General features: G+C 40.6%; 1 protein-coding gene across 1 annotated transcript; it reads left to right on the top strand.

The window, feature by feature from the left end:
- Positions 1-3684: 3684 nt before the first annotated feature.
- Positions 3685-18920, top strand: LOC139365155 (cytochrome P450 2K4). The gene is made up of 10 exons (XM_071102589.1): positions 3685-4005; positions 6797-6959; positions 8118-8267; positions 8466-8626; positions 11101-11280; positions 14729-14870; positions 16217-16401; positions 17417-17558; positions 17669-18524; positions 18588-18920. Exons 1-9 carry the CDS (start codon positions 3802-3804, stop codon positions 17854-17856), a joined length of 1515 nt encoding a protein of 504 aa, XP_070958690.1. The 5' UTR covers positions 3685-3801; the 3' UTR covers positions 17857-18524; positions 18588-18920.
- The last annotated feature ends 8548 nt before the right edge of the window (positions 18921-27468 follow it).

Below are 27468 nucleotides of genomic sequence, written 5' to 3' on the forward strand. Positions count from 1 at the left end.
AGCCAGAAGAGCATTAGTGAGGTCGGGCACTGATGTTGGGCGATTAGGCCTAGCTCACAGTCGGCATTCCAATTCATCCCAAAGGTGTTCGATGGGGTTGATGTCAGGGCTCTGTGCAGGTCAGTCAAGTTCTTCCACACCGATCTCGACAAACTGTTTCTGTATGGACCTCACTTTGTGCATGGGGGCATTGTCATGCTGAAACAGGACAGAGCCTTTCCCAAACCTGTGCCAGAAAGTTGGAAGCACAGAATTATCTGTATGCCGAATGCTGTAGCGTTAAGATTTTCCTTCACTGGAACTAAGGAGCCAAGCCTGAACCATCAAAAACAGCCCCAGACCATTATTCCACTTCCACCAAACTTTACGGTTGGCACTATGCATTGGACAGGTAGCATTCACCTGGCATCCGCCAAATCCAGATTCATCAGTTGGACTGCCAGGGAGTGAAACGTGATTCATCAATACAGATAACGCGTTTCCACTGCTCCGGTCCAATGGCGGTGAGCCTTACACCACTCTAGCCTTGGCATTGCGCATGGTGATCTTAGGCTTGTGTGTGGGTACTCGGCCATGGAAACCCATTTCATGAAGCTTCTGATGGACAGTTATTGTGCTGACGTTGCTTCCAGAGGCAGTGTGGAACTTGGTAGTGAGTTGTTGCAACCGAGGACAGCGGATTTTACACGCTATGCGCTTCAGCACTCAGCGGTCCCGCTCTGTGAGCTTGTGTGGCCTACCACTTCGCAGCTGAGACGTTGTTGCTCCTAGGCCTTTCCACTTCACAATAACAGCACTTACAGTTGACCGGGGCAGCTCTGGCAGGGCAGACATTTCACAAACTGACCTGTTGGAAAGGTGGCATCCTATGACGGTGCCACGTTTACAGTCACTGAGCTCTTCAGTCAGAACCATTCTACTGTCAATGTTTGTTTATGGAGATTGCATGGCTGTGTTCTCGATTTTATTTCCCTGTAAGCAACGGGTGTGGCTGAAATAGCCAAATCCACAAATTTAAAGGCGTGTCCACATATTTTAGTATATATAGTGTATATACATTAAATCAAATAGCCTAGTACAAACACTAAAACTTTTCAAATCAAAAGGCTAATGCACAGAACAACGTGGACAGTCGGGTGCATCTCAAATTCAGTACCATTGGACAGCAAGATAATAAACTAAAGCACTGATCATCAGGAATGAGATCAGAATGAGTGCTAAGGCCTACATTTGAACACAACCGCGGAAGCTTCAGGTATTTGTGGTGCTAACGAACAGGGATGTAAACACATTTGTGCTCAGATTTTATGAAAAATAAGCTTTTTCTGCATACGGAACATTTCCGGCATCTTTTATTTCAGCTCATGAAACATGGGACCAACACTTTACATGTTATGTTTATATTTTTGTTCAGTGTATTTAGGATGCAAGTGTGGGTATTCAGACCTTGCGGGGAGTGTCCACAGAAACTACTTGACACGTTCTATAGATACTGATAAAGACAACTTGAAGTCAGTTTACTTTTGAGGTTAAAGAACACAAGTTATGTTTTGTGGATAAAATGTGTCAGAGGTCTCTTCTGTCAACAAACATTTATTTTTTAAACTGTAGCAATTGGAACACTATGTATTTGCCACTTCAACATTTATTAACAAATGCAATGCTTGAGTCATGAAGTTCTCGGGAAGAATAATCTCTAGTCACTCAAAAGCCAGAGATGTGGATCTGATTACAAATTAAATGAAAAGCTGCCATACCTTTGTAGATTTGTCAGTAGCACCATGGGTAGTGAACCTCATTTGATCAATTTAAAGGAGAGATGAGACATACTAACCCATCGAGAGTGGGAGGTTGGGGAAGCAGATCTCCACCGAAATCCTTGAAAATCTTAAAAAAGAAATGACAAAACTTTTGGAGAGCAAATTAAATCGTGGGTCGACTTCTGGCTTAGACTACACATGATATACTTATATAGGACTATGATGAAAAAGCATTGTTTAATTGAAGTATCTGTATATGCAGGGCGAAGGTGACTTCTGTTAGTTATGCTTCCCTCTATTCAAGAAGAGGTTTTCAGACTTTTACAGAGATTGGAAATGTATTCTGTCTTTGGAATGTGTAAACTGACCTTTGTAACCTCAAGTGGCAGAGGGATTATTGGGATCCAGCCTGACCTGTTCTTTCTCCCACTGTCTGCACTGAAGATAGTTTTCTGTTTCAAATATTTTTTATTGAACACACAAGAATGATGTATAGGTATACAAGACAGGTATACAATTCTTATCTAGACATAAAAGAGCAGACAGGAACAACAAGACCCAGAGTTCTGGGTGCAAACCAAATATTACAAAACACGACATACAGAACAAGGACATGTAGAAAGAAAGAGGGTAGATGTCACACCCCCACTTATTCCCCCCCTTAGTCCCCCCTATTCCCCCCCCCCTCCCAACAGCTTGCGTGGCAGTGCCAGCACATCTTGCCCAAAGGTAGATTAATATATTACAATTGAGAGTGCGTTAAGGCAAAATGGGAGGAAGAACTAGGGACTGACATTTCGGTGGCAGACTGGGAAGAGAGCTTGGAGTATATCCACACATGCTCCATTAACTCCAGACATCGTCTCATACAATTCAAGGTATTACACAGATTACACTATTCCAAAACTAAACTGCATAGGATATTTCCTGATACATCCCCTACATGTGATAAATGTCAGGCTGCGCAGGGTACACTACTCCACTGCTTTGCCCTATGCTCTAGCTTGCATGGTTATTGGTGTGGAATTTTTGGGATTCTCTCTGAAGTTTTGGAGACTTCAATAGACCCAGACCCTCTTCTGATAATTCTGGGAGTGTCTGAGTCCCTAAACGGATTAACCAACCCCCAAAAACAACTAATCTCTTACGGTCTCATTTCGGCAAAAAAACGAATCTTGTTGTTTTGGAAAAGGAGGGAAGCGCCCTCTACCAAATTATGTCTCAGTGAATTGGCAAACACTGTACACTTAGAAAGAATTAGATATATTCTGAACAATAAGTTATCAACATTTGATCAAATCTGGCAGCCTTTCCTCTCCTACTTGGACTAGTCGGCGCTGTGAATTTGTACTTATTAATGGCATCTGCACTGAAGATAGTTTTACCAGACCATTTACCTGATCATCAGTGACTCACACTAAACAAATAAAACATCAAATGTGGAACACCTTCAAGTGTCTAAAAAGTTATTATATATGATTGGAGATGTAAATATATGTCAATCAGTAATTTATTATATTTTTACATGATATTTATAGAGTTTTCAAAGAATATAGACAACAGATAGGGATTTCTGAAGATCTTTAGTAACACAATCAAATCCCAAATATGATTAGATTTAACCTCATTCTATATATGTAACCCTCACCATCCATTGGGTGATGAAATAAAGTTTACATGTGTTAATCTGGTCTATAAAGGCGTATAAATGCCTTTCGATGTATTACCTTTTTTGGAAAGACCAGGACACAAATCATATGGAGAGTTTGTCAATGACCTGCAGGTGAGATCATGTGAGTTTCACAATTATATGATATGTAGACAGACCTGCTGGAGTTGCATTGTTTAGCTCCTCCTCTGAGGTTGTATCCTCCCTCTTCTCATCTTGCTCAAATAGGGTGGTGTGGGGAGGTTATACAAATAGCATTCATTGGAGTTCTGTTGTCGTGGAAGTTCTCTGAGCACACGCACTTGTTCCATAACGGAGCATTGGTGTGTTGTCTTTTTAGCCCAGTATAAGGTGTATGAGCTCAGTCTGAAGATGTCTCTTATAGAAGATATTCTACAGACATCAAGCACAGTGACACTGCTGGGAACTGTGCTGTTTCTGCTGGTAGTCTACCTCCGCTCCTCTGGTTCCAGCTCTGAGGAACAGGGGAAGGAGCCTCCAGGACCCAGGCCGCTGCCCCTGCTTGGTAACATGCTCCAGCTGGACCTCAAGAAGCCCTACTGCACTCTCTGCGAGGTAAGATGAAGTCATCTGTTGCTTTCAGAACAAAACATGTTGAGGTTGACTTGATCTGTGAGATTTGATCTGTTTTTTGCTATTTCACCTGGTTTGAAAAGTTCAGTAAGCAAACTGATGAATGAACTCTGGCACATTGTACAGTGCCTTGCGAAAGTATTTGGCCCCCTTGAACTTTGCGACCTTTTGCCTCATTTCAGGCTTCAAACATAAAGATATAAAACTGTATTTTTTTGTGAAGAATCAACAACAAGTGGGACACAATCATGAAGTGGAACGACATTTATTGGATATTTCAAACTTTTTTAACAAATCAAAAACTGAAAAATTGGGCGTGCAAAATTATTCAGCCCCTTTACTTTCAGTGCAGCAAACTCTCTCCAGAAGTTCAGTGAGGATCTCTGAATGATCCAATGTTGACCTAAATGACTAATGATGATAAATACAATCCACCTGTGTGTAATCAAGTCTCCGTATAAATGCACCTGCACTGTGATAGTCTCAGAGGTCCGTTAAAAGCGCAGAGAGCATCATGAAGAACAAGGAACACACCAGGCAGGTCCGAGAACTGTTGTAAAGAAGTTTAAAGCCGGATTTGGATACAAAAAGATTTCCCAAGCTTTAAACATCCCAAGGAGCACTGTGCAAGCGATAATATTGAAATGGAAGGAGTATCAGACCACTGCAAATCTACCAAGACCTGGCCGTCCCTCTAAACTTTCAGCTCATACAAGGAGAAGACTGATCAGAGATGCAGCCAAGAGGCCCATGATCACTCTGGATGAACTGCAGAGATCTACAGCTGAGGTGGGAGACTCTGTCCATAGGACAACAATCAGTCGTATATTGCACAAATCTGGCCTTTATGGAAGAGTGGCAAGAAGAAAGCCATTTCTTAAAGATATCCATAAAAAGTGTCATTTAAAGTTTGCCACAAGCCACCTGGGAGACACACCAAACATGTGGAAGAAGGTGCTCTGGTCAGATGAAACCAAAATTGAACTTTTTGGCAACAATGCAAAACGTTATGTTTGGCGTAAAAGCAACACAGCTGAACACACCATCCCCACTGTCAAACATGGTGGTGGCAGCATCATGGTTTGGGCCTGCTTTTCTTCAGCAGGGACAGGGAAGATGGTTAAAATTGATGGGAAGATGGATGGAGTCAAATACAGGACCATTCTGGAAGAAAACCTGATGGAATCTGCAAAAGACCTGAGACTGGGACGGAGATTTGTCTTCCAACAAGACAATGATCCAAAACATAAAGCAAAATCTACAATGGAATGGTTCAAAAATAAACATATCCAGGTGTTAGAATGGCCAAGTCAAAGTCCAGACCTGAATCCAATCGAGAATCTGTGGAAAGAACTGAAAACTGCTGTTCACAAATGCTCTCCATCCAACCTCACTGAGCTCGAGCTGTTTTGCAAGGAGGAATGGGAAAGAATTTCAGTCTCTCGATGTGCAAAACTGATAGAGACATACCCCAAGCGACTTACAGCTGTAATCGCAGCAAAAGGTGGCGCTACAAAGTATTAACTTAAGGGGGCTGAATAATTTTGCACGCCCAATTTTTCAGTTTTTGATTTGTTAAAAAAGTTTGAAATATCCAATAAATGTCGTTCCACTTCATGATTGTGTCCCACTTGTTGTTGATCCTTCACATAAAAATACAGTTTTATATCTTTGTGTTTGAAGCCTGAAATGTGGCAAAAGGTCGCAAAGTTCAAGGGGGCCGAATACTTTCGCAAGGCACTGTATATGCTTTTAGCTGGTTAATGTTGTTTAGTGTTCTATTCTGTAGTGTATTTCAATAGATATGTCCTGCCCAAGTAGCCTGGTCCCAGATCTGTTTTTTGTTGGGAACCAGGCTATGGACAAAATACTTTGTGACAGTGACCAATGTGTTGCAAGGAAAGAGATGAGGTCACTTTAGAATATTGAAAGTAAAGGGGATACCTGGTCATTTGTACAACTGAACTCATTCAACTGAAATGTGTCTTCCGCATTTAACACAACCCTTCTGAATCGGAGGTGCGGGGGGCTGCCATAATCAACATCCACGTCTTCGGTGCCCGAGATGCACCCTAGGAATATCCATTCAGGGATCTTGTTATAACAGACCTGGGTTCAAATACATCGTATACTTAAGTATTTGACATTTGTGTTTGAGTATTTTGTAATACACAGCCAAAAACTACATCAAATAAAAACAACAAATAGTTGTAAATACATGCCACTTGTAACATAGGTGCAGTTAATGACCGGTGCAGTTAATGACATGAACAGACTTCTGACATGGAAACATAAACAATACTATCTGATGACGGATAACAGAAGAGAGCTATATAAAGGGTAAGTAATCAAGGGAGTAATGAAGTCCAGGTGTGACTGATGAGTCACAGGTGTGCATATGTGATGGTTGCCAGGTGTGCATAATGATAGGTTGCCAGGTGTGCATAATGATGGGTTACCATGTGTGCATAATGATGGGTTGCCAGGTGTGCATAATGATGGGTTGCCAGGTGTGCATAATGATGGTTGCCAGGACCAGTGGTTAGTAGACCGGTGACATTGGGAGCGGGAGCTTGACACCAATACTTTCCAAATGTACTCTGGTATTTGAACCTAGGTCTGACATCAACTGTAAACCACTGTCTTCATGCTTTTTCTTGACTGATACATGTTAAACAAGTTGTATAGGATGTCCAGTTATGTGCTTAGTCATATAATATTACGAGACATAACTGAGTCTATGGTGTACTTTATGTAAACTTTATCTGTCCAGCTCTCCAAGAAATATGGTTCCATCTTCACGGTTCATTTTGGACCCAAGAAAGTGGTTGTTCTGGCAGGATACAAGACGGTCAAGCAGGCGCTGGTCAACCAGGCTGAGGACTTTGGGGACAGGGACATCACACCTGCGTTCTATGATTTCAACCAAGGACATGGTAATGATATTTTACTCTTCTGCTGGCCATGTCCCATTCTTAAAGGGATAGTTCACCCAAATTACAACCTGTCTTATTGATTTCCTTAATCTGTAAGCAGTCTTTGAACAAGCTAAAACAGCAATCCACGTGTTTGTTCTCCAAACAATGTATGCGTTGGCCACAAATATGAGCATAGTATGAGTCAACAACATTGTGGGTATAAGTTAACAAATTATGAACTTTTAAAAGTGAGATTTTCACCTAACAGTTACTTTAAATAAACGTTATTGAGCTACACAATCAATTTCAGACACTTTGAGATGAGTTGGAAATTAAATGCATTACAATCTGTTGAAAGTCTTATTCTAGCCTGGTGGAACAAGTTTGATTGCTGCATTCACCATTCTGTTTTGCTGCATGTATATCAGCCTGCCCTTTATCCAATAGATTGGCATTTGGAATAAGCCAGAACATGTCTGGTCCAATCAGTGCCCTCGCAGAAACAGTGGTTGGGTTTAACAACCAATGTTGCCAAATACTGTGTTGAAAGTGATCCAATAGCTGACAATTTCATTTTTAATAATACCACTCATTTCTGACATTTGAGACTAGAATGGTGAATGCAGAGATCAGACTAGAATGGTGAATGCAGAGATCAGACTAGAATGGTGAATGCAGAGATCAGACTAGAATGGTGAATGCAGAGATCAGGCTAGAATGGTGAATGCAGAGATCAGGCTAGAATGGTGAATGCAGAGATCAGGCTAGAATGGTGAATGCAGAGATCAGGCTAGAATGGTGAATGCAGAGATCAGACTAGAATGCTGAATGCAGAAATCAGGCTAGAATGGTGAATGCAGAGATCAGACTAGAATGCTGAATGCAGAAATCAGGCTGTCATCCTCTGCTTATAATATAAATGTCTAAAATAGTTACAGATGATCATGACCAGAAAGGATGCAGAGATTCTTTGGCAGATTATATATACATATATATATGTATATATGTATGTATGTATGTATGTATGTATGTATGTATGTACATATGTATATGTATGTATATATATATATGTGTGTGTGTGTGTACATAATCATTATTAAATGGCATATTATAGTAAAAATGATTGATTAATATTACACTTTGAATTGTCATGGAAACAAACTACATTCTCTACAGGGATTCTGTTTACCAATGGAGACTCATGGAAAGAGATGAGGCGCTTTGCCCTGACAAACCTTAGAGACTTTGGGATGGGCAAGAAAGGGAGTGAGGAGAAAATCTTAGAGGAAGTCCCCTACCTGATCGAAGTGTTGGAAAAACATGAGGGTAAGAGAATCAGTATCTTTTCAGTAGTAGTAGAAGTAGTATGATGTATTTATAGGGGATGCCTAGGCTTAATTGCCTGGTTAAAAATCAGGCTATTTTAAACCACATTATTAGTAAATAGCTAATTGGCTTGCTAAGTGATCGTGTGGGTTCTGGAAAGCTTATTTTGTAATTAATTAGATGTTTTGTCTATCACAGGTAAGGCATTTGACACCACCCAGTCTGTGCATCATGCCGTCTCCAACATAATCTCTGCCATTGTCTACGGCAGCAGGTTTGAATACACTGACCCCCTATTCACAGGCATGGTGGACAGGGTCAATGAGAATGTTCACCTTATAGGTTCTGCATCAATTCAGGTAGTCTGCTTATTTAGACCATTTTGTTTTTACTGTATTTTGTGAGAAAATAATGTCTGTCTCAGTGCAATCAATAAAACTAGGAAACAGACGCCTGTTATGAATTCTTGCAAATTAAAATGTACATACTCATTTAAACTTTACTTGATGTGCCAGTAAACTTATTATAAACCATTATTGTACCGTTTATAACCCATTACAATGCTGCTTATAAATCATTATATACAATATTCATGATGTATAACATATAAAATTAAATCCTCATAGCCCAGTCCAAGCTCTTTGTCCTGGCACACCAATGGTGGATCCAGCTTCCCCTGAAGCTAGGACAGCAGAGTCCCTGCCCATCTTCCGAAAGCACCTGAAACTTTACCTCCTCAAAATGTATCTTAAATAAAACTCTCGCCCCCACCCCCCCAAAAAAGTTCCTGAACAACAGGTTTCTAGCTCTGACTTTGCTGACTTTTTCCTCAAAACTACTTTGAGAAAAGTGCACTTACTATGCCTGTGACATGTGATTGTCCCACCAAGCTCTCTTAAGATGAATGCACTAACTGTGAATCGCTCTGGATAAGAGCGTCTGCTAAATTGCTAAAATATTTTGTACAATTAATTATATCATTGTAATTATTATATATAATATGGTTACATAATAACTAGTGATGGGCACCGATATACAAAATTATATCACTATCAGTACCATTTTTGTGATTCCATATCGTATCGGTTTGCATAAAATATATTGCACCTGTGCATGTTCACTTTTCTGTTCACTTCCATGGCTCTTTGAAGTTCAGACAACTGTTAGCAGATTGTCCGTTGGGCCAGGCGTGAATATTCTGGTATTATAATATTGTATTCATACTGGTTAGTTAGGGAGGCCTATATTATAGGACCATCAACAGGCAATTAATTAAATATGCTAAATTGAGAGCCTGTGAGGTCTGTTTGAGGGTTTTGTGTTTGCAGGAAAATTAATGTGTTCTTTTTACAGAATAGTAAAAATAATAAACTGACATTACAATATGCCTTGCTTATATCAATATCGAATAATATTGAATATCACTATTGGTGCTCACAACTAATAACTACAGTGCCTTGCGAAAGTATTCGGCCCCCTTGAACTTTGCGACCTTTTGCCACATTTCAGGCTTCAAACATAAAGATATAAAACTGTATTTTTTGTGAAGAATCAACAACAAGTGGGACACAATCATGAAGTGGAACGACATTTATTGGATATTTCAAACTTTTTTAACAAATCAAAAACTGAAAAATTGGGCGTGCAAAATTATTCAGCCCCTTTACTTTCAGTGCAGCAAACTCTCTCCAGAAGTTCAGTGAGGATCTCTGAATGATCCAATGTTGACCTAAATGACTAATGATGATAAATACAATCCACCTGTGTGTAATCAAGTCTCCGTATAAATGCACCTGCACTGTGATAGTCTCAGAGGTCCGTTAAAAGCGCAGAGAGCATCATGAAGAACAAGGAACACACCAGGCAGGTCCGAGATACTGTTGTGAAGAAGTTTAAAGCCGGATTTAGATACAAAAAGATTTCCCAAGCTTTAAACATCCCAAGGAGCACTGTGCAAGCGATAATATTGAAATGGAAGGAGTATCAGACCACTGCAAATCTACCAAGACCTGGCCGTCCCTCTAAACTTTCAGCTCATACAAGGAGAAGACTGATCAGAGATGCAGCCAAGAGGCCCATGATCACTCTGGATGAACTGGATGAACTTTTTGGCAACAATGCAAAACGTTATGTTTGGCGTAAAAGCAACACAGCTGAACACACCATCCCCACTGTCAAACATGGTGGTGGCAGCATCATGGTTTGGGCCTGCTTTTCTTCGGCAGGGACAGGGAAGATGGTTAAAATTGATGGGAAGATGGATGGAGCCAAATACAGGACCATTCTGGAAGAAAACCTGATGGAGTCTGCAAAAGACCTGAGACTGGGACGGAGATTTGTCTTCCAACAAGACAATGATCCAAAACATAAAGCAAAATCTACAATGGAATGGTTCAAAAATAAACATATCCAGGTGTTAGAATGGCCAAGTCAAAGTCCAGACCTGAATCCAATCGAGAATCTGTGGAAAGAACTGAAAACTGCTGTTCACAAATGCTCTCCATCCAACCTCACTGAGCTCGAGCTGTTTTGCAAGGAGGAATGGGAAAACATGTCAGTCTCTCGATGTGCAAAACTGATAGACATACCCCAAGCGACTTACAGCTGTAATCGCAGCAAAAGGTGGCGCTACAAAGTATTAACTTAAGGGGGCTGAATAATTTTGCACGCCCAATTTTTCAGTTTTTGATTTGTTAAAAAAGTTTGAAATATCGCAAGGCACTGTACATATTTATGTGCATCACATTTGTATTTAATTATCTAATCATAGTTGTGGTGTGTTATAATTAATATAATATTGTTTTTTGTGTATTCTACCTGAATCTCTGTGTAGATGTACAACATGTTTCCCTGGTTGGGTCCGTGGATAAACAACCTGACACGTCTGAAAAAGAATGTTGCTGATTTGAAGATGGAGGTGACAGAGCTGGTGAGGGGCCTGAAGGAGACTCTGAACCCTCACATGTGTAGAGGCTTTGTGGACTCGTTCCTCGTCCAAAAGCAAACCCTGGAGGTATGAAGACTTCATGCAGAATCTGCATCTCACTCATTCATAGCAATTAATATTGCTCAGTATGACTATACAGAATAGAATGAATCAATAAGGTCCGAGGGGGTGTGGTATATGATCAATTTACCACAGCTAAGTGCAGTGCCTGTATACAGTCCTTGTATATTGGCCAAATTCCACAAAACCCTGAGGTGCCTTGCTGGTGTTATAAACTTGTTACCAACATAATTAGAACAGTAAATAAGTAATTTTGCGCCACAATAGTGGTATATTGTCTAAGTTACCAAGACATTCGGATAATCAGTATCCAGGAACCAAACTGCCGGGTTTATAGTACTTATTACACCACCTTGTGGTTCACTTTACTGATGAAAAACACAACTAACTTCAGTTGTCCAACACTAACATCCCACTGGGCACAGAAGTCAATTCAACATCTATTCGACGTTGATTCAACATAATTTAATTAAAATGACGTGGAAACAATGTTGATTCAACCAGTTTGACTGAATGCCAGCTGAGGGAGGATCTAACTAGTTCTCTGTATCAGTAGAATCACATGTAAACTCAGACTCAAACACTAAAACAGTTCCTCAAGCAGATTTAAAAGAATGTGTTGATTATCTGTTTTGTTTGCTTTTTTGTAATTTTCCATATTATTTCTATCTCTGATAAGCTACACAGGAAATGGCAAAAAAATAGCCCATATTATATTAACCATATAATTTTTTGGTACATTTGGATAGAAAACACTCTAAAGTTTCTAAAACTGTTCAAATGATGTCTGTGTATAACAGAACTGATATGGTAGGCGACACACCGAGGACAAACCATCCCCCAAAAATAAATTCAGCCTACCACTATTTTCAATGGCTATCACTTTTAATATAAGTCCTCCCAGATTGCAGTTCCTAGGGCTTCCACTAGATGTCAACAGTCTTTAGAAAGAGTTTCATGCTGGGTTTTTGGAAAAATGATCCAGAAATTGTATTTTTTCTAGGTGGCTCCCATTTGGCTGTAGTGTTTCCAAGCGTGTGGAAGAGAGCGCGTTCTTTGGTATTTTTCTCCGGTAAAGACAATAACGATTCTCCGTCTAAAATGTTATTGTCTATTTACGTATTAGGGTACCTAAGGTTTGATTATAAACATTGTTTGCCTTGTTTGGAAAAGTTTATTATTAATGTTTGGGATTAATTTTGTATGCATTTTGAACGAGGGAAACTGGATGAATTATTGACTTTAGCGTGCCAGCTAAACCGATTTTTTTCTTGATATAAAGGACATTATCGAACAAAAGGACCATAAGGACCTGCCCATAAGAAGTTAACATATGTAGCCTTAGAAAGGTTAATACAATTAATAACTTGCTAACATCAGATATATATTCATATATTAGCCATTTATGAGACTCACGTCGATAATTCATTTGATACATCATTAGCAATACAATGATATAACATCTACAGAAGACACAGGAATGCGTATGGGGGAGTTGTTGCTGTACATATTCAGAACCATATCACTGTAATGCTTAGAGAGGATCTTGTGTTATTGAAGTGTTGTGGTTGCAGGTTCACCTGCCTCCTCTAAAGCCTATTTTAGTGTAGCTACTATAGGCCACCGAGTTCAAACGGTCAGTATCCAGAGAATGTGTGTGAAATTCTTGATGGGGGCTCCTGAGTGGCGCAGAGTTCTAAGGCACTGCATCTCAGTGCTAGAGGCATCACTACAGACCCTGGTTCGATTCCAGGCTGTTTCACAACTGGCCTTGATTGGAGTCCCATAGGGCGACGTACAATTGGGCCAGCATTGTTAGGGTTTGGCCGGGGTACTAATAATAAATAATAAAAGATGGGACTAAAATAGTGTGTGATCATACAAATGATTTTCAAATCAAATTAAATTATATTTGTAACATGCCGAATACAACCGGTGTAGACCTTACAGTGAAATGCGTACTTACAAGCCCTTAATCAATAATGCAGTTTTAAGAAAAATAAAAAATATAAAACATTTTGCTGTGACTCTTATGTGGATGATGTTAAAACATATTTGTTGGTCTGATGTGATTAATAAGGAGCATCCAGACGCTGCACTTGATGCATTTATGAAATTGCTTCTTCTAGTTATTGATAAACATGTACATTTTTTAGAAACTGGCTCCGTGGATTGATGAGGAATTTAATAACTGTATAGTTGATAGATATGGGGCAAAAGGAGTGGCTAATAAGTCTGGCTGCACATCTGACTGGCTGAAGGTGAGGTGAAGAAATTATTGTCGATCAATAATGGCAAACCTCCTGGCATTGACAACTGTCATGTCTTTAATCTGACCCCAGAGAAGTGTTTGTCCTCAGGCCTGGTTCTAACAGCCAACCTGTCAGCTTACTGGCAGCTCTTTGCAAACTGTTGGAAAAAATGGTGTTTGACCAAATACAATGCTATTTCTCTGTAAACAAATTAAGACTTTCAGAATGCTTATAGAGAAGGGCACTGAACATGCACTGGCACAGATGACTGATGATTGGTTTAAATTGATTTATAATAAAAAGATTTCAGTGCAGCCTTTAATATTAGTGACCATAACGTGTTGAAAAATCCTATGTGTCATGGCTTTTCAACCTCTGCCATATTGTGGATTCAGAACTATCTATCTAATAGAACCCAAGGGATTTTCCTTAATGGAAGCTTCTCTAATGTTAAACATGCAAAGTGTGGTGTACCTCATGGCAGCTCTCTTGGCCCTCTACTCTTTTCTATTTTTACCAATGACCTGCCACTGGCATTAAACAGAGCCTGTGTGTCCATGTATGCTGATGATTCAACCCGTCAGCAATCACAGCTAGTGAAATCACTGCAACACTAGACAAAGAGTTGCAGTCAGTTTGAGAATGGGTGGCCAGTAATAAACTGGTCCTGAACATCTCCAAAACTAAGCATTGTATTGATACAAATCATTCCCTAAGTTCTGGACCTCAGCTGAATCTGGTAATCAATGGTGTGGCTGTTGAGGATATTAAATTCCTTGGTGTTACTTTAGATTGTAAACGCTCATGGTCAGAACATATTGATTCAATGATTGTAAAGATTTGAAGAGGACTGTCCATGATAAATAGATGCTCTGCTTTTTTTCAATCAAATGTATTTATAAAGCCCTTCTTACATCAGCTGATGTCAAAGTGCTGTAAAGAAACCCAGCCTAAAACAGCAAGCAATGCAGGTGTAGAAGCACCACTCTCCACAAAGCAAGCTCTAGTTTGATCTTATCTTAATTATTGTCCAGTCAAAAGAAGGGCCAACTTAAGCTGCCCAGAACAGCATGACACATTTATCTCTTCATTGTAATCAGAGGGCTAATATCAATACTATGCATGCCAGTTTCTCTTGGCTAAGAGTTGAGGAAAGACTGACTGTACATAACTCATGTCATCTGAGGGTCTGTTTCTGTTAGGAATCTGGCAAAATGGATTCTTTCTACCATGACGACAACCTGCTATTTAGTATTGGTAACCTGTTTGGTGCTGGTACCGACACCACCGGGTCAACACTGCGCTGGGGTCTGCTGCTAATGGCCAAGTACCCCCATATACAGGGTAAGGATTTATATAAACACAAACACATGAACGCACACACACACCACAGGAGGCTGCTGTGGAGTGGAGTGGAGTGGTATCAAAAATATGGAAACCATGTGATCCGATTCCATTCCAGCCATTATGAGCCCGTCCTCCCCAATTAATGTGCCACCTGTGACACACAGACATGAAACAGTAAAGCACTCATGGTGTTACAAGTTATAAACATTGGCAAAGACCCAGATTGAAGAATATATTATGAAACTAGACAAGGATGGCTTGGTTAATGAAGGTTAAACGTTAACTGAGGAACAGTCTCAAATTGTTGGTGCATGGACTCTAGAAGGTTTCGAAAGCATTCCAGAGATGCTGGCCCATGTTGAATCCAATGCTTTTGACAGTTGTCAAGTTAGCTGGATGTCCTTTGGGCAGTGGACCATTCTTAATACACACTGGAAACTGTTGTGTGAAAAACCCAGCTGCGTTGCAGTTCTTGACACAGACCGATGCGCTTGGCACCTTCACCATACCCCATTCAAAGGCACTTAAATCTTTTGTCTTGCCCATTCACCCTCTGAATGGCACACATACACAATCCATGTTGCAAGACCCACTGGTTGAAACTTATTTATAAAACCCTCAAGCCTCACTCCCCCCTCTCTGAGATAACTACTGCAGCCGTCATCCTCCACATACAACACCCATTCTGCCAGTCACATTCTGTTAAAGGTCCCCAAAGCGCATACATTCCTGGGTCGATCATCTTTTCAGTTCGCTGCAGCTAGCTGCGACTGGAACGAGCTGCAACAAACACTCAAACTGGACAGTTTTATCGCAATCTCTTCATTCAAAGACTCAATCATGGACTGTCTTACTGACAGTGGCTGCTCTGCATGATGTGTTGTTGTCTCTACCTTACCCTTTGTGCTGTTGTCTGCCCAATAATGTTAGTACCATGTTGTGCTGCTACCATGCTGTGTTGTCTTAGGTCTCTCTTTATGTAATGTTGTTTTCTCTCGTCGTGGTGTTTGTTGTCCTGTATTTATTTTTTACTCATTTTTAATCCCAGTCCCTGTCCCTTCAGGAGGCCTTTTGGTAGGCCGTCATTGTAAATAAGAATTTGTTCTTAACTGACTTGCCTGGTTAAATGAAGTCTAAATTGTATTCAGGCTTAACTCCATTGTTAACCTGTCTCCTCCCCTTCATTAACAATGATTGAAGTGGATTTAACAAGAGACAGTAAGAGATCATAGCTTTCACCTGGTCAGTCTGTCATGGAAAGAAGAGCAGGTGTTCTTAATGTTTTGTCTACTCAGTGTACATTTCACTGTATTAACTCCAACCCTCCCTCCTTTCTGTCTCAGATCAGGTCCAGGAGGAGATCAGCAGGGTTATAGGAAGTCGTCAAACCTTGGTAGAGGACAGGAAGAACCTGCCCTACACTGATGCAGTGATCCATGAGACCCAGAGACTGGCCAACATTGCACCCATGGCCGTCCCTCACACCACCAGCCGAGATGTCACCTTCCAGGGATATTTCATCAAAAAGGTCAGATACCTGGATATCCAAATCTCTGTGTTTATTTTGTGACCAACTTCAAATTGTCTTTTTTCCTGAAGCGAAGTTACAGGTTCAAAAAACAATAAAAGAAATGCATATAAAGAGAAGCCCAATCCATTCCCCCCTTCAGTCCCTATCCAACCCCGCATCCTCCTTCCCCACCTGGAAACCATGTCTCCCACCCCGCCTGTATAAATTGATGGTTGGGATTACAGGATGCCAAGGTCATATTTTTCTATTGTAACATGTGAGCTGGGAGTCGGCAAGCAAGTTTAGGGAGTTAATCAATAAACGAAACATAATACAAAACAAGAACGAACAACGCACAGACATGAAACTGAAACAGAAACAATAACGCCTGGGAAGGAACCAAAGGGAGTAATATATGGAAGGTAATCAGGCAGGTGATGGTGTCCAGGTGAGTCTGAGGTGCTGGTGTGCGTAATGATGGTGACAGGTTTGTGTGTATAATAATGAGCAGCCTGGTGACCTAGTGCGCCGGAGAGGGAGTATACGTGACATCTATATTCTGTTCCAGATAAAGGATTGTTCAGATTTAATTAGATCTGTGGACCATACTTTTTTAATGGTTAGCTCAGAATATGAGCTTTCCAAAAGTTGTTTATATATTATAGAGATCAGTCCTTTTGGGAACCTAGATCATGTATTTATAAATCCATCACTGGAAGGTTTGGTAGTTGGGTTTCCCAAGAGACTCTGTAGACCAGCATATCTGACTTTAGTTGTAAATATAGAAAAAAAGGAGTTGTATGTATCTTTCAAATCTTGGAATGTTCTCAAACCATAACTGTCTATGATATCGGTAAGGATTCCACATTTGGGGGATGCAAAAAGACGGCACAACACATTATTGTGAAATATTGGAGTATGGGCATGCCATATGTATATATTTCTGCCTGAAGTTGCAATCCATTCCTATTAAACAAAGTTTCATCACCTTTACTCTGAAAATAAGGGGTTCTATGCTTCACCCTTACTGCAGGGGACATCTGTGATTCCTCTACTGATGTCGGTCCTACAGGATGATAACGAATGGGAGAGCCCCAACACCTTTAACCCCTCACATTTTCTGGATGAGCAGGGAGGATTTGTCAAGAGGGACGCCTTCATGGCCTTCTCTGCAGGTAGATTAACTTCATTATAAAACACAATTTCATTGCAAGAAGTAGATCAATTCAGGTTGCCTTGTGGACAGACTTCATGCTATTTTCTGTATATTTGGTCTCTCTCGCAGGTCGTAGGGTGTGTCTTGGGGAGGGTCTGGCCAGGATGGAGCTCTTCCTCTTCTTCACCTCCCTCCTGCAGCGCTTTCGTTTCTCTCCTCCTCCTGGAGTAACAGAGGATGATCTGGACCTCACACCTTTACTGGGGTTCACCCTCCACCCTTCACCTCACCAGCTGTGTGCTGTGAGCCGGGTCTGAGATTTGAACATGAAAATATTGGTGGGGCAAAAACTCAATCAAAAAAGCTAAAATGCATCGAAACCACTACACATTAAATGTACCATTATAATAAATAATCCCAGAAATGAGTTTGCGCGACACACAAACATTATTATATTTAGTTTATGATCGGTTCATAGGCACCTTCCAATATCTTTTACATTTAATTACACTGAAGACTACGGTAGTGGAACATATTTTTATAGAGTGAAGTCTATTTTACTTCATTTTCAGCATCGGTCTGCAGTATTGCTAAGTATTGCTAAGAGTATTGGGACGCAGTCCAACACGTTCTGAGGGTAGTTGCATCCGCCTGTCTGCTTTTTTGACAACACCCCTTTTTGATTTGAACGAAACCTTCCACACATATTTGCCCGTTGTAAAAGTGCTCAGAAAGTGACTTATTAAATAAATATTTTTGTTCTCAAGAAATTTGACGACCTGGTTGTCGATAAACCAAAATACAAATGTATTTGTTGCTGGTATGTACTGCCCCCCTGCTGCCATCGCGGATGCTATTGGTGCTATACTTTGAATGTTTAATACCTGTTCTGTCCTCGGAGTGGGTCATTTTAGGGGATTTGAATCTGGATTAGCTATCCCTGGCTGCAGATCAATTTACGTTTATATGCATAGACTCAATTATAGTATTATAATAATAATATATATAATAATATATAATCAATTATAATTATAGATACTCAATTGAGTATCTTACTCAATTGATCTCAAAACCCATGTGGCCCTGTTAACTCTTCATTGATTGAGTTAATTCTTACTAATAACCCCCATAAATATTTGTGTAGTGGAGTATTTGCATATGATCTCAGTGATAATTGTCCCATAGGATGTATTAGAGATACTACACGGCAAAATATTAATCATGGTTTAATTAAGAATATATATTTTTTAAATGTTTCTGCTGAAGGGTTTTTACATAACATGTTCTACTCTGATAAAACCACTGTCTCCTGTTATCCTGACCATGAGTTTGCTCTAGAAAAGGTCTCCTCAATAAATAAATATATACACTACCGCTCAAACGTTTGGGGTCACTTAGAAATGTCCTTGTTTTTGAAAGAAAAGCTCATTTTTGTCCATTAAAATAACATCAAATTAATCAGAAATACAGTGTAGACATTGTTAATGTTGTAAATGACTGTTGTAGCTGGATTTTTTATGGAATATCTACGTAGGCCCATTATCAGCAACCATCACTCCTGTGATCCAATGCCATGTGTTAGCTAATCCAAGTTTATACTTTTAAAAGGCTAATTGATCATTAGAAAACCCTTTTGCAATTGTTAGCACAACTGAAAACTGCTGTACTGATTAAAGAAGCAATAGAACTGGTCTTCTTTAAACTAGTTGAGTATCTGGAGCATCAGCATTTGTGGGTTCGATTACAGCCTCAAAATAGACAAACAAACACCTTTCTTCTGAAACTTGTCAATCTATTCTTGTCCTGAGAAATGAAGGCTATTCCATGCGAGAAACTGAATATCTCGTACAACGCTGTGTACTTCTCCCTTCACAGAACAGCGCAAACTGGCCCTAACCAGAATAGAAAGGAGTGGGAGGCCCCCGGTGCACAACTGGGCAAGAGACAAGTACATTATTGTCTAGTTTGAGAATCAGACACCTCACAAGTCCTCAACTGGCAGCTTCATTAAATAGTACCCACAAAACACCAGTCTCAACGTCAACAGTGAAGAGGTGACCACGGGATGCTGGCCTTCTAGGCAGAGTTGCAAAGAAAAAGCCATATCTCAGACTGGCCAATAAAAAGAAAAGATTAAGATGGGCAAAAGAACAGACACTGAAAAGAGGAACTCTGCCTAGAAGGACGGATCCCGTTGTCGCCTCTTCACTGTTGATGTTGAGACTGGTGTTTTGTGGGTACTATTTAATGAAGCTGCCAGTTGAGGACTTGTGAGGCGTCTGTTTCTCAAACTAGACACTAATGTACTTGTCTCTTGCCCAGTTGTGCACCGGGGCCTCTCACTCCTCTTTCTATTCTGGTTAGAGAATGGTACTGGTTAGACTGGTACTGTAAAAAAAATATATATATATATATTTCATTAAAATCATTCAATAACTTCGTTTTAGCGGCGATAATATATTTTCATGCTAATCCACAATTTATCTTCCCTGCAAGATGTTAGGTTGATCATTGTGGACAATATCAGATTTTAAATACACAAACTATACATTTAGCACATTGTTTTGGTATCACAATGCAGAAGTGTAAAATGTCTCCAGCTGTGTATTATAAAGTGCCTTCAGAAAGTATCCAGACCCCTTTTACTTTTTCCACATTGTTACGTTTCAGCCGTATTCTAAAATGGATTAAATAAATAAAAATCAATCTACACACAACCCCAGAATGACAACGCAAAAACAGGTTTTTAGACATTTTTGCAAATGTATTAAACCACAAACAGATACCTCATTTACATAAGTGTTCAGAACTTTTCTATAAGACTCTAAATGGAGTTTAAGTGCATCCTGTTTCCATTGATCATCTTCGATGTTTCTACATTTTGATTGGAGTCCACCTGCGGTAAATTAAATTGATTGGATATGATTTGGAAAGGCACACACCTGTCTATATTAAGGTCCCACAGTTGACAGTGCATGTCAGAGCAAAAACCAAGCCATGAGGTTGAAAGAATTGTCCGTAGAGCTCAGAGATAAATTTGTGTCGAGGCACAGAGACTCTTCCTAGAGCTGGCCGCCCGACAAAACTAAGCAGTTGGGGGATAAGGACCTTGGTCAGGGAGGTGACCAAGAACCCGATGGTCACTCTGACAGAGCTCTGGAGATCCTCTGTGGAGATGGGAGAACCTTCCAGAAGGACTACCAGCTCTGCAGCACTCTACTAATCAGGCCTTTATGGTAGAGTGGCCAGACGGAAGCCACTCCTCAGTAAAAGGCACATGACAGTCCGCTTGGAGTTTGCGAAAGGCACCTAAAGACTCTCAGCCCATGAGAAACAACATTCTATTGTCTGATGAAACCAAGATTGAACTCTTTGGAGTGAATGCCAAAAGTAATGTCTGGAGGAAACTGGCACCATCCCTTCGGGGGGGATGTTTGTCAGAGGCAGGGACTGGGAGACTAGTCAGGATTGAGGGATAGATGAACAGAGCAAAGTACAGATCGATCCTTGATGAAAACCTGCTCCAGAACCCTCAGGACCTCAGACTGGGGCGAAGTTTCAACTTTCAACAGGACTACGAGCCTAAGCACACAGCCAACACAACACAGGAGTGGCTTTGGGACAAGTCTCAATGTCCTTGAGTGGCCGAGCCAGGGCCCGGACTTGAACCCAATCTAACATCTCTGGATAGACCTGAAAATAGCTGTACAGCAACGCTCCCCATCCAACCTGACAGTGCTTGAGAGGATCTTCAGAGAAGAATGGGAGAAACTCCCCAAATACAGGTGTTCCAAGCTTGTAGCGTCATAGCCAAGAAGACTCGAGGCTGTAATCTCTGCCATAGGTGCTTCAACAAAGTACTCAGTACAGGGTCTGAATACTTATGTAAATGTGATATTTACGTTTTAATATTTAAAAGGGGAGCGAGGAGAAAATATCTTCTGAACCTGTTTTTGTTTTGCCATTATGGGGTATTGTGTGTAGATTGAGGGGGGAAAAATGATTTAATCCATTTTAGAATGAGGCTGTAATGTAACAAAATGTGGAAAATGTCAAGGGGTCTGAATACTTTCCGAAGGCACCGCATATCTATATTGACTATGATTCCAGTAGTAATAATAAAGAACATTTGACTTGTTTTTCAGTGTTGGAGGCCACATTTTATATGTGAATAATTAAAACATGCATATAGTGGACCTTAGATAAGTTTGTAGACTTTATACACTCAAATAAGAAGACCTGGAGTTAAGACTGTGCTGAAGTCAGATATTGTTATTGCACACAAAGTCTATTGTAGATACCAAACGAATGAAAAATTCCTGCTGCATGTGCAGGCTAGGTAAGATTAAGAATGCTGCACTTTATATAAAGTGGTCTTATTTCTCAGATGCTGTATAATGAAAAGAACAGCTCCATTTGAAAATGTAGACTAATATTTAATTTAACACAGTGGGATTATCAGGGCTGTATTTACTAGGAACCATACAAAAGTAAACGGGCCAAAACTGGGCAGAACTAATGTAAATTTGTCCAATAAGAAACATTTGTTTTCATTGCAAAACGTTTTCCATTTTACCTGATCTCACTAAAGTAATTATTTTATTTGAAAATGCAATTGACTATTCACCCTTTAATAAAAAATACTCTAAACAAAACAATGATGCGGAAGCATTGCAAAATTCTCCAAATAGTTTAAAAGAGAGAGGAATGGAAATGTTTGTTGCTAATAGTAGCCAACTTGTTTTTACCTCCTTGCCATTCATTAGCCAAGTTACAATAAAAGTGTATTAACTTTTCTACACAAGTGCCTTTAAAAATATAAAGGGTTTGCTAATGCTTATGCTACTATAATCTTTGTTGCTTGTTTAACTGTTCCATCACCATTTCAAAGAGCACCTATCATCTGACATAGATTGCCAAAGAGGCGCTCCTCCTCTGTTTTGTTAAATAGATCATTATTAGATTTGGTAATGAGCTGTAGGAACTATACTGTTTAAACCTGCTAGAATGAGCTAGAATGTATTGGATACCTAGCCACTCCTCTTCTGCTAAACATGAACCCTATAGAAGGCTGGGTCTACTTACAGTTGATGTCGGAAGTTTACAAACACCTTAGTCAAATACATTTGAACTCAGTTTCACAATTCCTGACATTTAATCCTAGTAAAAATTCCCTGCCTTAGGTCAGTTAGGATCACAACTTAATTTTACGAATGTGAAATGTCAGAATAATAGTAGAGTTATTAATTTCAGCTTTTATTTATTTCATCACATTCCCAGTGGGTCAGAAGTGCACATACACTCAATTAGTATTTGGTAGCATTGCCTTAAAATTGTTTATCTTGGGCCAAACGTGTCGGGTAGCCTTTCACAAGCTTCCCACAATTAATTGGGTGAATTTGGCCCATTCCTCCTGACAGAGCTGGTGTAACTGAGTCAGGGTTGTTAGCCTCATTGCTCACCCACGCTTTTTCAGTTCTGCCCCAAAATTTTCTATAGGATTGAGGTCAGGGATTTGTGATGGCCTCTCCAATACCTTGACTTTGTTGTCCTTAAGCCATTTTGCCACGACTTTGGAAGTATGCTTGGGGTCATTGTCCATTTGGAAGACCCATTTGCGACCAAGCTTTAACTTCCTGACTGATGTCCTGAGATGTTGCTTCAATATATCCACATCATTTTCCTTCCTCATGCAGCCATCTAGTTTGTGAAGTGCACCAGTCCCTCCTGCAGCAAAGCACATCCACAACATGATGCTGCCACCCCCTTGCTTCACGGTTGGGATGGTGTTCTTCGGCTTGCAAGTCTCCCCCTTTTTCCTCCAAACATAACAATGGTCATTACGGGCAAACAGTTCTATTTTGTTTCATCAGACCAGAGGACATTTCTTCAAAAAGTACGATATGCAGTTGCAAACCGTAGTCTGGCTTTTTTTTATGGCGGTTTTGGAGCAGTGGCTTCTTCCTTGCTGGGCGGCCTTTCAGGTTATGTCGATATAGGACTCGTTTTACTGTGGATTGAGGTACTTTTGTACCTGTTTCCTCTAGCATCTTCACAAGGTCCTTTACTGTTGTTCTGAGATTGATTTGCACTTTTCACACCAAAGTACGTTCATCTCTAGGAGACAGAACACATCTTCTTCCTGAGCGGTATGATGGCTGCGTGGTCACATGGTGTTTATACTTGCGTACTATTGTTTGTACAGATGAATGTGGTACCTTCAGGCATTTGGAAATTGCTGACTTGTGGAGGAACCAGACTTGTGGAGGTCTACAATTTTTTTTCTGAGGTCTTGGCTGATTTCTTTTAATTTTCCCATGATGTCAAGCAAAGAGGCACTGAGTTTGAAGGTAGGCCTTGAAATACACTGCTCAAAAAAATAAAGGGAACACTTAAACAACACAATGTAACTCCAAGTCAATCACACTTCTGTGAAATCAGACTGTCCACTTAGGAAGCAACACTGATTGACAAATTTCACATGCTGTTGTGCAAATGGAATAGACAAAAGGTGGAAATTATAGGCAATTAGCAAGATACTCCCAATAAAGGAGTGGTTTTGCAGGTGGTGACCACAGACCACTTCTCAGTTCCTATGCTTCCTGGCTGATGTTTTGGTCACTTTTGAATGCTGGCGGTGCTTTCACTCTAGTGGTAGCATGAGACGGAGTCTACAACCCACACAAGTGGCTCAGGTAGTGCAGCTCATCCAGGATGGCACATCAATGCGAGCTGTGGCAAGAAGGTTTGCTGTTTCTGTCAGCGTAGTGTCCAGAGCATGGAGGCGCTACCAGGAGACAGGCCAGTACATCAGGAGACGTGGAGGAGGCCGTAGGAGGGCAACAACCCAGGAGCAGGACCGCTAACTCCGCCTTTGTGCAAGGAGGAGCACTGCCAGAGCCCTGCAAAATTACCTACAGCAGGCCACAAATGTGCATGTGTCTGCTCAAACGGTCAGAAACAGACTCCATGAGGGTGGTATGAGGGCCCGACGTCCACAGGTGGGGGTTGCGCTTACAGCCCAAAACCGTGCAGGACATTTGGCATTTGCCAGAGAACACCAAGATTGGCAAATTCGCCACTGGTGCCCTGTGCTCTTCATAGATGAAAGCAGGTTCACACTGAGCACGTGACAGACGTGACAGAGTCTGGAGACGCCGTGGAGAACATTCTGCTGCCTGCAACATCCTCCAGCATGACCGGTTTGGCGGTGGGTCAGTCATGGTGTGGGGTGGCATTTATTTGGGGGGCCGCACAGCCCTCCATGTGCTCGCCAGAGGTAGCCTGACTGCCATTAGGTACCGAGATGAGATCCTCAGACCCCTTGTGAGACCCTATGCTGGTGCGGTTGGCCCTGGGTTCCTCCTAATGCAAGACAATGCTAGACCTCATGTGGCTGGAGTGTGTCAGCAGTTCCTGCAAGAGGAAGGCATTGATGCTATGGACTGGCCCGCCCGTTCCCCAGACCTGAATCCAATTGAGCACATCTGGGACATCATGTCTCGCTCCATCCACCAACGCCACGTTGCACCACAGACTGTCCAGGAGTTGGCGGATGCTTTAGTCCAGGTCTGGGAGGAGATCCCTCAGGAGTCCATCCGCCACCTCATCAGGAGCAAGCCCAGGCGTTGTAGGGAGGTCATATAGGCATGTGGAGGCCACACACACTACTGAGCCCCATTTTGACTTGTTTTAAGGCCATTACATCAAAGTTGGATCAGCCTGTAGTGTGGTTTTCCACTTTAATTTTGAGTGTGACTCCAAATCCAGAACTCCATGGGTTGATAAATTTGATTTCCATTGATAATTTTTGTGTGATTTTGTTGTCAGCACATTCAACTATGTAAAGAAAAAGTATTTAATAAGAATATTTCATTCATTCAGATCTAGGATGTGTTATTTTAGTGTTCCCTTTATTTTTTTGAGCAGTATATATATATATATATATATATATATATATATATATACACATATATATATATATACATATGACTAGCAAGCATACTTCTTAGTTCTAGGTAGCAAATATGGTTAACACTAACTAGCTAGAACCAGCAGGAGTGAAAGTATGGCTGCCTACTTTCTCTCCGTGAGCAGTATCAGTTATGAAAGGACACTTGAAACAAAGACTGCATTTACACAGGCAGCCCAATTCTGATATTTTTTCCACTATTTGGTCTTTTGACCAATCAGATCAGCTCTTTTGCCAACAATTTGGCAAAAGACCAGAATTGGGCAGCCTGTGTAAACGCAGCCAAAAAGTCTTGCTTGAAGTAAAGTTGTTTACGAACTGTTCTCTAGCTGGCTGGTGGCTAATTTAATCTTCTCCTTGTCCATTGATAAATTACAAATTACATTGAACCAATGTGCAATAGATGTTGAATTGCTGTCTGCGCTCAGTGGGAAGCAATCACTATGTAGAACATTCAACTAGAAGATTTCATCAAAACTGTTAAAAGCTTAAAGTGGAATTGACAGCATTTAGCAACATGAAATATTTGTAACACCTTTTTTAAATATTCTGACAAGCGAGTACTTAGATATGGTCATTTTTACATTATCATAAATGTATACAATGTTTGGGAATGACATATAGTAAGGCATTTGTGAAAATAATATAGCAATAGTCGGAAAGCGGCCGTGTGTTTGGACAATGAATAGACACTGCATTAAATAAAACCGAATAAAAACGTCTGTCCTGTCCAGGATCGGATTCTACACAGACCGGTGCTCCATAGCCAATCAGAGCTACAGTAGGCCTATATGCAAATAAGCCTGTGTTTCCAACTTAGCGACTTTGTCGCTATATTTAGCGAGTATTCAGAACCCTCTAGCGACAAATTTTCCAAAAAGCATCTAGCGACAAATCTAGTGACTTTTTATGGTGTTATTTGAGACTTTTGGAGACTGATGTTCTTACTCTTCTCAACGAGCAGCGGGTGCTGTCCCAAAGCACTCACAGGCGGTCCAGTCCTCGCGCAGCAGTCCCTCCCAACTGCAGTCAGAGCAGGAGATGCTCACCCCTCTGCTTCCAGACTGCAAATGAATTGCGCATGCGGGAAGCCCCCGCTGGCTGATCCCACCCTGGCTTACATAAAAAAAACAATGAACCTGAATTAGGGCCAGACTAGTTACCATCATTTTCTCACATTGCCATTGACATTTTATTCTATTGTCTCTTTTTGGTCCATTTAGATTGTATACAAAAACATGTAAAAAAATTATGGTTAAAAATGTTTATGTTTTACCTTGACTTGTTGTAGACTCCTAAGTGGACCATAAGGTTCAAAACCAAACCAAAATAAATTAAGATATTTTTTTAAAAATAAAAACAAGTAACTCTGCCAGAGTGTCTTTTTTGGGTCACTTGCCGGTCCCAAGCCCGGATAAAGGAGGAGGGTTGGAATTGTGACATGAAAAAAAAACAAGAATCGACAGAAGTTCATTTGTAGTTCTAAACATATTTAGGGTGTTTTTTTACTCACTTTTAGTCTCTCCCACGACCTTATTCCGCTCTCCTACGGCGTCCATCACAATTACATGCACATGGCCAATTATGCAAATTATGTGATGACGTCATTTAGCGACTTCTAGGACAGCCAATAGCTACTTTCCTTACTGAGGAGTTGGCAACACTGCAAGGGCCTGCAATCATTCACTTTGAACTTAACTATGTGTTTACAGGCAGTAGCACGACTTTAGATCATTTGAACACATTCGCCAAAAGCCACTGAATGGATTTCTGCAAAAATGTAAATAGCACAGGAGTCCTCTTACATTAGGGAACTAAACAATAATTTTGATCAAACAGCCATGAAACTGTATTTTCACTCTCCCTCAATTACCTATGCACATCAACAACTAATGCTAGCCATAGTGAGATGAGCTAAAATCTAATGAGGGAACATTTGAGAGCGTTTATCTAACTT

This window comes from Oncorhynchus clarkii, chromosome 13 (assembly GCF_045791955.1).
Source record: "Oncorhynchus clarkii lewisi isolate Uvic-CL-2024 chromosome 13, UVic_Ocla_1.0, whole genome shotgun sequence".
NCBI classification, from domain to species: Eukaryota; Metazoa; Chordata; class Actinopteri; order Salmoniformes; family Salmonidae; genus Oncorhynchus; species Oncorhynchus clarkii.

Excerpts from the sequence above, each read along its gene's own strand:
- LOC139365155 (XM_071102589.1), top strand. The coding sequence starts at position 3,802 with ATGTCTCTTATAGAAGATATTCTACAGACATCAAGCACAGTGACACTG. Across the intron at positions 4,006-6,796 it reads CCTACTGCACTCTCTGCGAG|CTCTCCAAGAAATATGGTTC; the intron begins GTAAGATGAAGT and ends TTATCTGTCCAG. Across the intron at positions 8,627-11,100 it reads TAGGTTCTGCATCAATTCAG|ATGTACAACATGTTTCCCTG; the intron begins GTAGTCTGCTTA and ends ATCTCTGTGTAG.